The sequence below is a fragment of the Chelmon rostratus genome, chromosome 1, assembly GCF_017976325.1.
Source record: "Chelmon rostratus isolate fCheRos1 chromosome 1, fCheRos1.pri, whole genome shotgun sequence".
Classification (NCBI taxonomy): Eukaryota; Metazoa; Chordata; class Actinopteri; order Chaetodontiformes; family Chaetodontidae; genus Chelmon; species Chelmon rostratus.
Genome location: NC_055658.1, coordinates 32,430,368 through 32,444,737, shown reverse-complemented (window position 1 = coordinate 32,444,737; position 14,370 = coordinate 32,430,368). Strand labels below are relative to the sequence as shown.

Here is a 14,370-nt window from a genome sequence, read left to right as displayed (position 1 = left end):
ATAGCTCCATACAACAGATGTGTAGCCCTTTCGAGGAACGAGCTCAGACTCCTCACCTCCGGAAGATTGATCAACTTCTGTTCCCACTGTCTGTTCAGTCATTTTCACCAGAACTCATCTTTATTTTCACTGATTCAGAAATCGGCTCTACAATGGTCACTCTACCAATCCCTCTCGCTCTCACCACTTGAATTTGACTGGTATGATAGCACCGCGCTAGGCGGAGAGGAGCTGAGTTTAGCTTGCTTGTTGGTGGCTACTAATGCGATGCGGCGTGCTCTATGACTACGGCCGCCCCCTGGTGGCTGGTGGACAAATATACTGTTTTTCTTTATGCTGCAGTCAGAAGAGCGCCCACTTATAAAATAATACAGAAAATGACAAAAAAGGAAAAAAATCGCGATTTTGGCTTTGTATAATCGTGGCGGCCAAAATCGCGATTTTGATTAAATTTCGATTAATTGTGCAGCTCTAACTCAGAGTGTTTCCTGGTTCCGTTTCTGTTCACCGGATTTTGAGTTTCTGCTGTCCTGATGTGGATGTGGACCTTGTTCCACCAGGACAGGAAACAGTCTTGTTGTGTTGTAGCTGGGCTCTTTCATACTGAGGGAGTATCACACTTACTGGCAGACTGTGGTGGATGGGCTGGGGTGGATGTTTGATCCTGGTCTGGATGGCGGATGGACCTGAACCATTTGCAGCACATGGGAAAAATACCACTGACTTGAATGGGAGTCCAACAGCTGGGAGCCAGTTCAGAGTTGGGAGGAGGTGTAGGGTGGAGAAGCCCGGGCTGCCGTATCTCGTCTGATGGTACCTGCAGGACCACTGGCCAGGAACCAGTGGCAGCAGTCTGAACCCAAGATGGCGAGAACCTGGACCAGAACCTGCTCCGCCTCCTGAGTGAGGGACGACGTGTCCTGATGTTGTGGAGCATCAGTCTGCAGGAGCAGGTTGTTGCAGCGAGGCTGCCAGTGACGGACAGGTGGTCGTCCGGAGGGACACCAGGTTCATTACAGTTTGGACCAGAGACACCACAGAGTCCTTGGCGTTGGTGAAGTCCACTTCACTGAGGAGCCGCTCAGTCTGGTTGAGGTGGAGCTTCAGTTTTGAAGTCACACCTTCCTCCCTGACAGTATGATGATGTTGTGTTGAAGAGTGAGAAAGTCAAACCTCTCACTCCATGTTTCTGTGGAATTCACTTTGAGATCTCCGCTGGAATCTAACGTGTTGTTTTGTGAGTTTGCAGAAAGTTTGATTGTCATGACACCGTGTCTGCTGTGGTCGGTGTTGGAGTGAATCGTGGCTGTTTGGAAACTCGGCCGATCTGCCGGTCTCATGGTCCTGTTCCGTGTCCTGGTGTTGGACTGTAGATGTTGTTTCTGGTGTTTTGTGTCCTCGAAGGACACACAGTGACTTTTCCCTCCTGTGAGATCAGATAGTAGAGGGCGGTTAGTTTTCAGCTGGATGTTGAACACTGTGATGACTCCACTTCCTGTGTGACAGGAGCAGAAACTCAGCAAACTGTTTCCTTCACAGCAGGAGTCCACGTCACCTGGTTTTACCAGACCTCATCGGACCACATCCACCGCTGTGTGTGTGTGTGTGTGTGTGTGTGTGTGTGTGCGCGCGCGCGCATGCATGTGAGTGAGTGTGTCAGTGAGTGTATGAATGGTAGTGAGTGTGTTAATGTGTGTGTGTGTGTGTGTGTCAGTGAGTGTGTGTGAGTATGTCTGTGAGAGTGTGTGTGTGTGTGTTTGTGTGTGAATGAGTGTGTGAGTAAATGTGTCGGTATGAGTGTTGAACTGGCTGTATGGATGTAGAAAACGATGAAGGTCAGATTGTGAAGCCGTTTCTTCATCACTCTGATCAGATGGAGTCAGGGGTTGACGGGGTTGTCATTGTAGTATTGATCGGTCAGTGATCAGAGCCATCAGCTGATCAGAGCCATCAGCTGATCAGGCTTTCAGTTTGATTTGAAAAGCTGGAAGTAACTGAACTCCTGAAACACGGAGCTCCTCTTTATGAAAGATGTTGCTGTGAAAACTGTTTGAAGTAGGCCCACTCCTCCTCCTCCTCCTCCTCCTCTGTAGGAGCCCTGCCCCTTCCTCCTTTCATCTGGTTTTGGAGGGTTTTAACCTTCCTCCTCCCTCCTCCCTCCTCCCTCCTCTCTCCTCCTCCGCCTTCTCCTCTGTGGTTGACTGGGTCCGGGCCTGGAGCCCTGCAGGGCCACTGGCCCCCAAACCAGAGCTTGTCTGGTCCTGGTCAGCCCACCGCAATCCCTCCTCCTCCTCCTCCTCCTCCTCCTCCCCCTCCTCATCTTCCTCTCCTTCTGTCTCCTCAGCACAATAACAACCATGTTATTTTAATTAGAGCCTGCCGGTCAGTCCTCTTTTCTCCTCTCCTCCTCTGTTTCTTTTCTCCTCTCCTCCTCTGTTTCTTTTCTCCTCTCCTCCTCTGTCTCTTTTCATTTCCTCTCCTCCTCTAGTCTGGTTTTGATCCACAGTAGAACTGAAATGATTCTTTGATTAGTCGTTTAGTCAATCGACAGAAATTGAATCATTGTCATTATTATTTTCATACTTTTTCTTTTTCTCTTTACTTTTCATATATGTCAGTTTGTGCAAAAAGAAACACTGATCTCACCTTCATCCATCTGTCCATCCTCTTCCTCATCAGGAGATGACTGACAGACACCCCATCCGTCTCACGTCACTCATTCACACACACATCTAGATGAATGTGTGTGTGTATGTGTGTCGGCTGAGTGCTCTTCAAACTGATTAGCTGACTGATATGTCCTGAACAGTGCAGCCGCTCAGTTCCCACACACACACACACACGCACACACACGCACACACACACAAACACCCCTACAGTAGGTCACTGGGTCAGCTGTGTGTGTGTGTGTGTGTGTCTGACTGACCCTGCAGTGTCAGTAATGTCAGTCGGTTGTGTTTGTGTGTGTATGAGCAGAGTTGATCCTGAAGTTCAGTGTGAATTTTGTTTCATGGCAGATCACACAGATCCTCTGTGAAGGAAGACGCTCTGCTGTGAGACGCCACCGTGCACTCAGAGTGTTTCTGTAGTTCAGTGGCTCCAGCAGAGTGAGACCTCTCCTCTATAGAAGGTCTCCTCTTTGGTGTTTACTGAAGGTGCTTGTAAACCACTTGCAGCTGTTTTTCAGCACGTCACATGTTTGATCCACGTTCAGCTGAACAGAAGTGGCTTAAGACTCTGATCAGGATCAGGACCAGAGAGGCCTGATCATCTGTGTGTCTGTTGAGGGTCAGACCATGATGACTTCCATCACTTTGTCAAATCTGATCTGAGGTCTGTTTACTGTCCATCTATGTTGTTGTTGACCTTCATCCTCACTTCCTGTTGGCCCTGCTCTGGTGTGTGTGTGTGTGTGTGTGTGTGTGTGTGTGTGTGTGTGTGTGTGTGTGTTTTCTCCTGCTGAGGTACTCCTTGTCTGTAAGAGGAGTAAAGATTCATTCAGTCCATCAGTGGAGGAAAACTGGAGGCCTCTTCTCTTTAAATTATACCACACACACACACACACACACACACACACACACACACACACACACACACTCCTCCCCCTCTAACCCTCAACAGAAAGGAGGTCGGCTCCTTTGTGGCGCTCAAACACACTTCAAAGCTTTCTCACTACCAGCAAGGAGGATGATGTCATTCCCTGACCTCCCCCTCTCTCTCTCTCTGACTCTCTGTCTCTCTCTCTGTCTGTCTCTGTCTCTCTGTCTGTTTCTCTCTCTGTCTTGCTCTCTGTCTCTCTCTGTCTCTGTCTTGCTCTCTGTCTGTCTGTCTCTTTGTCTCGTTCTCTGTCTCTCTCTTGGTCTCTCTCTGTGCCTGTCTGTCTCGGTGTCTGTCTCTCTCTCTCTGTCTCTCGCTCTGTCTTGCTCTCTCTCTGTCTCTCTCTGTGTCTGTCTCTGTCTTGCTTTCTGTCTGTCTCTCTCTTGGCCTCTCTCTGTGTCTTTCTTGCTCTCTGTCTCTGTCTGTCTCTCTCTCTCTGTCTGTTTCTCACTCTGTCTCTTTCTCTCTGTCTCTCTCTTGGCCTCTCTCTGTGTCTGTCTTGCTCTCTGTCTGTCTCTCTCTCTCTCTGTCTCTCTCTCTCTGTCTGTTTCTCACTCTGTCTCTCTGTCTCTCTCTCTGTCTCTGTCTCTGTCTGTCTCTGTGTCTGTCTCTCTCTCTCTGTCTGTTTCTCACTCTGTCTTGCTCTCTCTCTCTGTCTCTCTCTCTGTCTCTGTCTCTGTCTGTCTCTGTCTGGTCTGTCTGTGGTGGTCAGTTGACAGCAGCACTGTCCTTCATCCAGTAGCTCATGTTGAAATGTTTTCACTCAGGTTTTAATGAAGTTTTGTTTTTTTGAGGCGTTTCCAGAACGTTTGATTCTGTAGAATACGTGATGTTTTTAGTTTCATTCATCAGGAACCCAAGTCAATCTAAAGAAGCTGAAACCTGCTGGTGATCAGGGTTAAAGGTCACAGGTGCTCCTGAGGCCCCACCCCCTTGGTATGATGTCACATGACCTGCAGCTGACTCACTTTCTCTCTGTCTGCAGGCCTATGGCTGGGCTTTAGAGGGCATGCGTCACCTAGCTTGTATCAGCATGGAGGAATGTACGCTGCCAGACAAATGCCAGGTTGTGATTGGCTGCCTGGAGGACTACCACCGCCAGCACCCACCGATCCCAGATGATCGTTTTCAGGAGATGAAGGCGGCAGCAGGTGAGCTGAGGGGCGAGCGAGGCCTCCGTCAGTGGAGCTTTGCCTGGTCCAAGTGTCAGGAGACCAAGAAGATGTTTGACAGGAAGATGGAGGCGGCGCTCAGGACACGAGACTCCGCCCACAGGCCACGCTCAGACTCTGCCCTCAGCAGAAGCTCCGCCTCCTCCAGAAAAAGTCTGTCTGGACTTTGGGGAGTGCACGAGACTTCCTCCTCCTCCACCTGCCTCCCAGAGGAGGACAACAACACCTTCTCCTCCCTGTTACCCATCACCTCCACCCCTGCTCCCACCTCCTCCCCTCTCACCCCCCAGCACACCCCACTCCTCAAGCGTTTGTTCCGCAGCGCCTCTTCAGAGGAGCCTTCGGGCCGGGTGGATATCTGCTCCTCCAGTCCCAGCCTGCCCCGGCCCGGCTCCTCTGCCAGCTTCACCCCCTCCCCGGCCTGCTCCTTCTCTTCCTCCAGTAGGCGGCAGCAGCTCAGGAAGACTCAGAGCTTTGACTGTCCCTCCACCCCTGAGGTGTCTCGGTACGGACCTTGTCCCCGCGCTCTCAGCGAACCGGTGCACAGAGGAAACACAGGCGTGTTCATCCGCGGCCTGGAGGTCAGCAGCACCGAGGCGGCCGACCACACGCTCTGTCCCAGGACGGCCACTCACGGCCGGGCAGGACCCGGTCTGCGCAGCCCCGGGACGCCTGGCACCCCCAGAACTACCAGCAGCCCGGCAACAGACTCCCGACCCAGAGGAAGGTGGGTAATTGGCAAGGAAGTGTGTCGGCAGGATGAGTAGCCAATAGGGTCGTCACAGAAAACAAAACAGGTGACTATGATGATGTCATAAGTGACGTCAAACCCAAACTGAAACGTCTCAGATGATTCGGTGTCATCGTGGCTTCTGGAATACAGCTTTGAAGTACTTTATACTTATTTACTACTTTTCAGAGGGAAATATTGTACTTTTTACTGCACTTCATGCAGCTGACAGTTACAGTAAAAGGTAAAGATTAGATTATGTAACAGTGCATTAACTCATCACAGTTTTCTTTAGTAAAAATAATAATCCACTGTTTAATAATAAGTACACTTGAGGGATACTTAAGTACTTGTAATGTAAAGGAGTATTTATTATATATATAATATATATATACATACATACACATATATACATACATATATATAGTATTTATATATTTTTCTACTTTTGTTTCAGTAAACAGTCTAAATAGTGCGTCTTCAGTGTGATTGTCAAAGAGAACAGGATGCTCTGCTTTACTCATGTGTGTCAGTACATGTTAGGTTCGCCCCCTGCTGGAGGACAAGGGGAACTGCTGGACTGCTGTACTCAAAAGTTTGAGTAATAAAACAGACACGGATTATCGGGCAGAGGAAGAAGAGGAGCTGTATGAGGAAGAGGTGTTCTGAGAGGAATGTTGGCCTGCAGCTCACGAGTCTCTGTGTTGTATCTGTGCAGTAAGCTGCGTCACGTTGTGGAGGAGATGGTGACCACGGAGAGGGAGTACGTTCGCTCTCTGCGTTACATCATCCATCACTACTTCCCAGAGATGGACCGAGCCGACCTTCCTCAGGACCTGAGGGGGAAACGCTCCGTCGTCTTCGGAAACCTGGAGAAGCTTCTGGACTTCCACAGTCAGTTCTTCCTGAGAGAGCTGGAGGCCTGCTGGAAACACCCGCTCAGAGTGCCACACTGCTTCCTGCGACATGTAGGACACACACACTGCACACAGACTGTACACAGACTGTACACAGACAGTACACACACTGTACACACACTGTAACAGACTGTACACAGACAGTACACAGACTGTACACAGACAGTACACACACTGTAACAGACTGTACACAGACTGTACACCCTGTACACAGACTGTACACCCTGTACACAGACTGTACTCAGACTGTACACAGACTGTACTCAGACTGTACACAGACTGTACACACACTGTAACAGACTGTACACAGACAGTACACACACTGTACACAGACTGTACACAGACTGTACACACACTGTAACAGACTGTACACAGACTGTACACCCTGTACTCAGACTGTACACAGACTGTACACAGACAGTACACACACTGTAACAGACTGTACACAGACTGTACACCCTGTACACAGACTGTACTCAGACTGTACACAGACAGTACACACACTGTACACAGACTGTACACAGACTGTACACACACTGTAACAGACTGTACACAGACTGTACACAGACTGTACACCCTGTACACAGACTGTACTCAGACTGTACACAGACAGTACACACACTGTAACAGACTGTACACAGACTGTACACAGACAGTACACACACTGTACACACCCTGTACACAGACAGTACACACACTGCACACAGACTGTACGCAGACAGTACTCAGACTGTACACACACTGCACACAGACTGTACGCAGACAGTACTCAGACTGTACACAGACAGTACACACACTGTAACAGACTGTACACAGACTGTACACCCTGTACACAGACAGTACACACACTGTACACACACTGTACACAGACAGTACACAGACAGTACACACACTGCACACAGACTGTACACAGACTGTACACACTGTACTCAGACTGTACACAGACAGTACACACACTGTAACAGACTGTACACAGACTGTACACCCTGTACACAGACAGTACACACACTGTACACACCCTGTACACACACAGTACACAGACAGTACACACACTGCACACAGACTGTAACAGACTGTACACGGACTGTACACACACTGTAACAGACTGTACACACACTGTAACAGACTGTACACAGACTGTACACAGACAGTACGCACACTGTACACACCCTGCACACAGACTGTACACAGACTGTACACAGACAGTACAGACAGTACACAGACAGTACACACACTGCACACAGACTGTACACACCCTGTACACAGACAGTACACAGACTGTACACACACTGTACATAGACTGTACACAGACAGTATGCACACTGTACACAACTGAACACAGACTGTACACAGACAGTACGCACACTGTACACACACTGTACACACCCTGTACACACACAGTACACAGACAGTACGCACACTGTACACAGACAGTACACAGACAGTACACAGACTGTACGCAGACTGTACACAGACAGTACGCACACTGTACACACTGTACACAGACAGTACGCACACTGTACACACACATTCAGCTGTTCCTGCTCACAAATAGCGTGAACAGAACAGTGAACAGAGTCCCTTTACATACCTGTTGATGTGATGCTCAGGTGTTTTATCATCACGTACCTGTTGATGTGATGCTCAGATGTTTTATCATCACGTACCTGTTGATGTCATGCTCAGGTGTGTTTGTGCTCTGTGTTTGAACAGCAGGAGCAGTTCAGTCTGTATGCTCTGTACAGCAAGAACAAACCCAAGTCTGACGCTCTGCTGGCAAACCACGGGAACTCCTTCTTCAGGGTGAGAACTTCACTGATCATGACCTCTGACCTCTGACCTCCATTCATGCTGTAACCTCTGTTGACTTACTGTGACCTTTGACCTTCGACTATTTCCCACAATCCACACGTTTTGAGTGTAGCATCAACTGACATTGGCCTTCCTCCTCCTCTGTCTGTCTCTTTGTGTCTCTCTCTGTCTCTTTATCACTCTGTCTCTCTTTGTCTCTCTCCCTCTCTTCTCTCTCTCCCTCTCGTCTCTCTCTGTCTCTCTTTGTCTCTCTCTCTCCCTCTCTTCCTCTGTCTCTTTGTCTCTCTCTCCCTCTTCTCTCTCCCTCTCTCCTCTCTCTCTCTGTCTCTCTGCAGAGGAAGCAGATGGAGTTGGGAGATAAGATGGATCTGTCATCTTACCTGTTGAAACCTGTTCAGAGGATGAGTAAATATGCTCTGTTGCTCACTGACCTCATGAAGGAGGTGGGTGCGGCTCAGGAGGCGGAGCTTGTGGCACTACAGGCCGCCACCAACATGGTCAAGTTCCAGCTTCGCCACGGAAACGACCTGCTGGCGATGGATGCCATCCGAGACTGTGACGTAAGTTAATTGAAGTTGAAATAAAACAAAACTTCCTTCCACATTAATATAATTTATTATCTCTGATCTTCATCCGGAACACGGAACATCCGTGAAGCTGCATCAACAGTGACGACTGAAAAATCTAAAATAAAAACATGTAGCTCTTTGTTTACAACGTACTTCCACGTGTTCAGTAGTGAGAGCGTGTGTCCAGGCTTCAGACTGCAGGTCTGAACACAACCTGTCTGCCTCCCCCCGTCCCGCCAGGTGAACCTGAAGGAGCAGGGTCAGCTGATCCGACAGGACGAGTTCACTGTCTGGACCGGTAGGAGGAAATGTCAGCGTCACGTCTTCCTGTTTGAGGAGCTCGTCCTCTTCAGTAAACCCAAGAAGATGGAGGCAGGGCTGGACGTCTTCATCTACAAACACTCCTTCAAGGTAAAACCACCAGAGCCAGAAGTCAGAATCAGAGCTGTTAGAGCCCAGAGTCAAACTTCAAGGACAGACTGAGCTCCTCTTTGTCCTTCAGACAGCTGATGTGGGTCTGACAGAGTCCACAGGAGACAACGGGCTGCGGTTTGAGATCTGGTTCCGAAGGAGGACGTCCAAGAATCAGACCTTCATCCTTCAGGCCACCACGCTGGATGTCAAACAGGCCTGGACCACCGACATCGCCCGAATTCTGTGGACCCAGGCCACCAGGAACAAAGGTATAGAGGGGACACAGAGAGTCTGTCCTCAGCTGAGGCCACTTCATCACCTTCTGTCTGTGTTTCAGAGATGCGTCTGAAGGAGATGGTGTCGATGGGAGTGGGCAACAAACCGTTTCTGGACATCCAGCCGAGCGATGCGGCGATCAGCGACCGAGCGGTTCACTGCATCATGAAGAGCAGAGGTGACACCTGTGAACACACACACACACACACACACACACACACCTGGTCTGACTAAAGATGCACCTCGTGGCATGAGGAAGTCCAGCTGACAGCGATCCTCCAGCAGATTAGACGAGCAGGTTATCAAAGTCCTGCTGAACGAGAGCTGTGACGTGGTCGGCTCCTTTCTTCCTGTTGTACACAGACATTCCCTGTTAGCTTCTCGCGATGCTAACAGTGTCTCATGATGCTAACAGCGTCTCGCGATGCTAACAGTGTCTCATGATGCTAACAGCGTCTCGCGATGCTAACAGTGTCTCATGATGCTAACAGCGTCTCGCGATGCTAACAGCATATAGTCATCATGAGCTCAAAACGAGCGCTAGCTGTATGTAACGGCTGAGAGCAACCAGCGGAGAATCAGTGATGACACAGAGCGTCTGAACATCCATCAGTCCAACAAATCAACACTTATTCTAATGTTTGATAGAATAATCAACTAATGAGGTGTGCGTGCGTGTGTGTGTTCAGGTGCCAGAACACGGGCGTCCATTGCTGTCTCTGTCCTCGATCAGTCTAACCCATTTAAACGAGGAGCGGTGACCTCTGACCCCACGACATTAGGGTCTTCTTCATCCAGCTTGCTGGGACCGCTCAACCTGCACCTGTACAGGTACGACACACACACACACACACACACACACACACACACACTCACTCCAGTGAAGTTCAGTACTACCATTTTATAACTGTTCCTCCCCTCATCTCCTCCTCCTCCTCCAGTCAAAGCCTCCCCTCCTCTCCTGCTGCTGAAAGCTCCTTCATCACTTCCTGCATTGAGGAAGACGAGCAGGAGCACGAGACCAGCAGCCAGCCCTCCATGAGTAAGTAAACACATCCTCGCTGAAGGTCAGAGCTCAGCAGGGCAGGTTCCAGCTGTTCAGGCTGGTTCATGGTCTGTGAGGCAGGACTGAGATCAGCTCATCAGCTTCTGGCCAATAGTTGTTGAGACTGTTGAGAAACAGGAGAAGCTGATTCATTCATTCATACAGCAGCACACGTGATATGAGAAACTGATGCTGGAGGCTCCTCTGTCACTCCTGCTGGAGGTGGTTTTAAGATGAGGAGCAGGTGTGGCAGCATTTTAAGGATATAAATTGATCCCAGATTGATCAGTCAGTGTGATCAGTGATCAGTGAGTACGCTGACGATGATGTGTGGCATCAGACAGATGAGTGTTACTTCCCATAATGCACCTGATTGTGTCTGTCACTGAAGCCTCCGTGCCTGTGAAACAGCCATGATGACATCACTGTGACATCATCGTGGTCACATGTTTCCGTGTTTGAACTAAACCTTTATCTGCATGTTGTTTCTCTCTGTTTCAGCCACAGAGAGTTCAGGCTCATCGTCTCGCTGTCTCTCCGGCTCCACCGGCTCCGACAGCGGCTGCGTCTCCTCCCACCTCCAGGAGGCGCTGCCCGAGGAGCCAAATCCCCCCAGCCAGCCCTCCTCTTCCTCCTCCTCCTCTTCTTCCTCCAACAAACAGCACCTCAACAGCCATTACAGTTCACCTGTGAGTACAGAGAGAGAGAGAAGATCTCTGGTCACCTGCACTGTTCACCTGTTCACCTGCTCTACCTGTTCACCTGCACTGTTCACCTGCTCTACCTGTTCACCTGCACTGTTCACCTGTTCACCTGCTCTACCTGTTCACCTGCACTGTTCACCTGTTCACCTGCTCTACCTTGTCACCTGCACTGTTCACCTGCTCTACCTGGTCACCTGCACTGTTCACCTGTTCACCTGCTCTACCTGTTCACCTGCACTGTTCACCTGTTCACCTGTTCTACCTGTTCACCTGCACTGTTCACCTGTTCACCTGCTCTACCTGTTCAACTGCTCTACCTGTTCACCTGCACTGTTCACCTGCTCTACCTGGTCACCTGCACTGTTCACCTGTTCACCTGCTCTACCTGTTCACCTGCACTGTTCACCTGTTCACCTGTTTTACCTGTTCACCTGCACTGTTCACCTGCACTGTTCACCTGTTCACCTGCACTGTTCACCTGCTCTACCTGGTCACCTGCACTGTTCACCTGTTCACCTGCTCTACCTGTTCACCTGCACTGTTCACCTGCTCTACCTGGTCACCTGCACTGTTCACCTGTTCACCTGCACTGTTCACCTGTTCATCTGCTCTACCTGCACTGTGCCCAGTGGGCGAACATGCTTGGACCTTTTTGTAAAATCTCAGGTGTAGAAAGTAGCTTTGCATTCAGCTCATTTGTTCTGACGTTTTCATTATGAAACAGTAGGGCTGGGCGATATGGCCTAAAAAAAAAATCTCTGATTTTTTCACAAAAAATCCCGATTCACGATTTAAATCGATTTTTTTTCACCCCCTACCTAAAATCAATTTGCAGATGACAAAGAAATAGTTCAAAACAAGTTTCAATTTTATTTTGTTTAAAGTCTCCCTTCTGGGGTTTAAGTTACATAAACAAGCCACAATAAAGAGATGGCAAGCCCTCCTACCATCGTAAACAGTGACAATGTAACTTTTCAGTGAGCTTTATCTAGTTTCAAAATGACACAATGCACTCTAAAACCAACTTGAAAAAATAAAACATAAAATAAAGTGCAAACAAAACTCTCAGCTTATGAAGTGCACCGTTAAACTGCATCACTCTGCTGGACTGCAGATCGGTTGTCGCGGAGTAGAACGGAACTTCTTCCAGCTCCGTAGCGATCCTTTGGCGTGTACTGTTATACAGCTGAGGCAAGGCAACTTCAGAAAAATGTTTGCGGCCTGGTAGCACGTACCTGGGGTCCAAAACCTTCAGCAGGTGAATAAATCGCGGCTTTTCCACGGTGTATATGGGCACCATATCTCTCGTAATATACATCGCGACTGCATCCGTGACAGCTTTCCACCGGGCTCCTTTCTTATCATACGGGATACAGTTTGTCAATGTTTCCAATACGGTAGTTTGTTATTTTGGTGACGGTGCTTGGGCTGCCGCGGTCTTGATCCATTCGTATGGAGCAACACCTCTCCCACTCGGCAGCATGCTTCTGTTTGTGGTGCTGCAGTAAAGTGGTCGTACTGCTACCTTTTGTAGCGACAGCCTTTAAACAGACTTTGCAGCGAGGTGCTGTTTGTTCAGTGTCTGACGCCACAAAGCCGAACCAATTCCAAATCATAGAAGTTATCTTTCCTTTCTTCAGGGTGAGATCTGCACCGCTCGCCGCCATGTTGTTTGTGTATCAAGCACGGGGGGCGGGGGCGCGCGCACTCTGAACTACGGGAGTCCAGCAGGCAGGCGTTGGTGGCGGATGTTGATAAGAAAATCGATTTTCATGAAAACAAATCGAGATTAAGTACAAATTCGAATTAATCGATAAAATCGATTTATCGCCCAGCCCTATGAAACAGCCTTTCAAAATAAAAGTATTAATCAACACAAAAACATACAGAACAGACTTTTACTTTGACGAGCAGCATCAGTGTCCAGTTCGGAGACGCGAGTTGAACAGGTTCAGTGAGTCTGACGGTTGATTGGTGGATCGATGGATCGGTTGTTGACTGATGACTGATACCCGTGTCCGTCTGTCTGTCGGCAGGAAGCAGCTGCAGTCCTGAGCCCGGCCACCATCGTGTGAACCTGAAGGACGGACTGTAGGTGAGTCCTGAACAGTACTTCATACGAGATGCTTCACAGTAGTTTTACTGATGTGACAGTTTGGTCAAAGCAGGCTGTTGAACGATGACTGAGAATAACTGAGCATTGACTGATGAGAAAACAGTGACAGCTGTCCAGAGACGGTTCTCAGCATCGTTTTCTGTTTGTGCTCTTCAAAAAATCTCTCCCAATGCTCAGTTTCAGCTGACTTTATTGGAACGATGTGTAAATACATTTGTGTGGACAAAGCATAGAAAGGAGAGTGTCCTGATGTACTATATACACACATATGTTCATTAAACTGTCTCTCTCTGTCTGCTGTCTGTCTCTCTGCAGCCTGTCTGTCTGCGTCCTGCTGCAGTCTGGAGTTTTTTACTTTCGTGCTGGTCCGTTAGCTGCCGCCGTCGCTGCAGTCGACTTTGTTCTGTGAAGAACTGTTAGACTTGATAAAGTTGTGTAGTTTGACTCCTCACAGCTGCTGTTTGTTCTCCTCTTGTTGTCTCTTCAGTCTGTGAGGAGGACAGTCTGTGTCTGAGCTGGTCTGGGATCAGCTCGACTCACTGTACATGTGTGTAAATAAAGCCGCAGCTGAGCGTCTGCCGTCGTTTTTCTTATCTGAATAATAAACATGAGTTTGTTGAAAACTGACCTGTGGCTGCAGTCTCAAGTTTATCTGGAGCTCTGTCATGTTAGCTGAATGCTAACCGCTGCTAACACAGTGGCGTATGTTTCAATCAGACCTTTGTTAACGGTGTGTTTTCTCTTGTGATTGAGCTAAGCTAGCAGTTTCCCCCCGCTTTCAGTCTTTGTGCTAAGCTAGGCTAAACACGCCGTGGACCTTGGCTTGAGCTCGTCTGAAACACGTCACAGATTATTGTGTGTCTGCCTTCACCTGTGTCTGAGGTCAGCCGATGTCCTCTCAGCTTCACTGAATCCTCTTCTTCCTCTCAGTTTTCCTTCAGCGACTCTTCGTCCTCTCCTGAAAGACAAACAGCGAGTTCAGTGATCCAGGTCCAGGTCCAGGTCCAGGTCCAGGTGA

The 14,370-nt window shown here is 49.0% G+C and overlaps 1 protein-coding gene across 1 annotated transcript in view; it reads left to right on the top strand.

Moving 5' to 3' along the window:
* Positions 1–13,979, top strand: part of plekhg4 (pleckstrin homology domain containing, family G (with RhoGef domain) member 4) — a 44,408-nt gene extending 30,429 nt beyond the window's left edge. Inside the window, exons 13-24 of the mRNA XM_041940423.1 lie at positions 4,583–5,496; positions 6,218–6,467; positions 8,130–8,219; positions 8,564–8,788; positions 9,038–9,208; positions 9,300–9,480; positions 9,549–9,665; positions 10,177–10,318; positions 10,429–10,529; positions 11,034–11,221; positions 13,273–13,331; positions 13,668–13,979. Coding sequence (XP_041796357.1) covers positions 4,583–5,496; positions 6,218–6,467; positions 8,130–8,219; positions 8,564–8,788; positions 9,038–9,208; positions 9,300–9,480; positions 9,549–9,665; positions 10,177–10,318; positions 10,429–10,529; positions 11,034–11,221; positions 13,273–13,311 — 2,418 coding nt within the window. The 3' untranslated portion in view covers positions 13,312–13,331; positions 13,668–13,979. The remainder of the gene's footprint in view (positions 1–4,582; positions 5,497–6,217; positions 6,468–8,129; positions 8,220–8,563; positions 8,789–9,037; positions 9,209–9,299; positions 9,481–9,548; positions 9,666–10,176; positions 10,319–10,428; positions 10,530–11,033; positions 11,222–13,272; positions 13,332–13,667) is intronic.
* Positions 13,980–14,370: the final 391 nt, after the last annotated feature.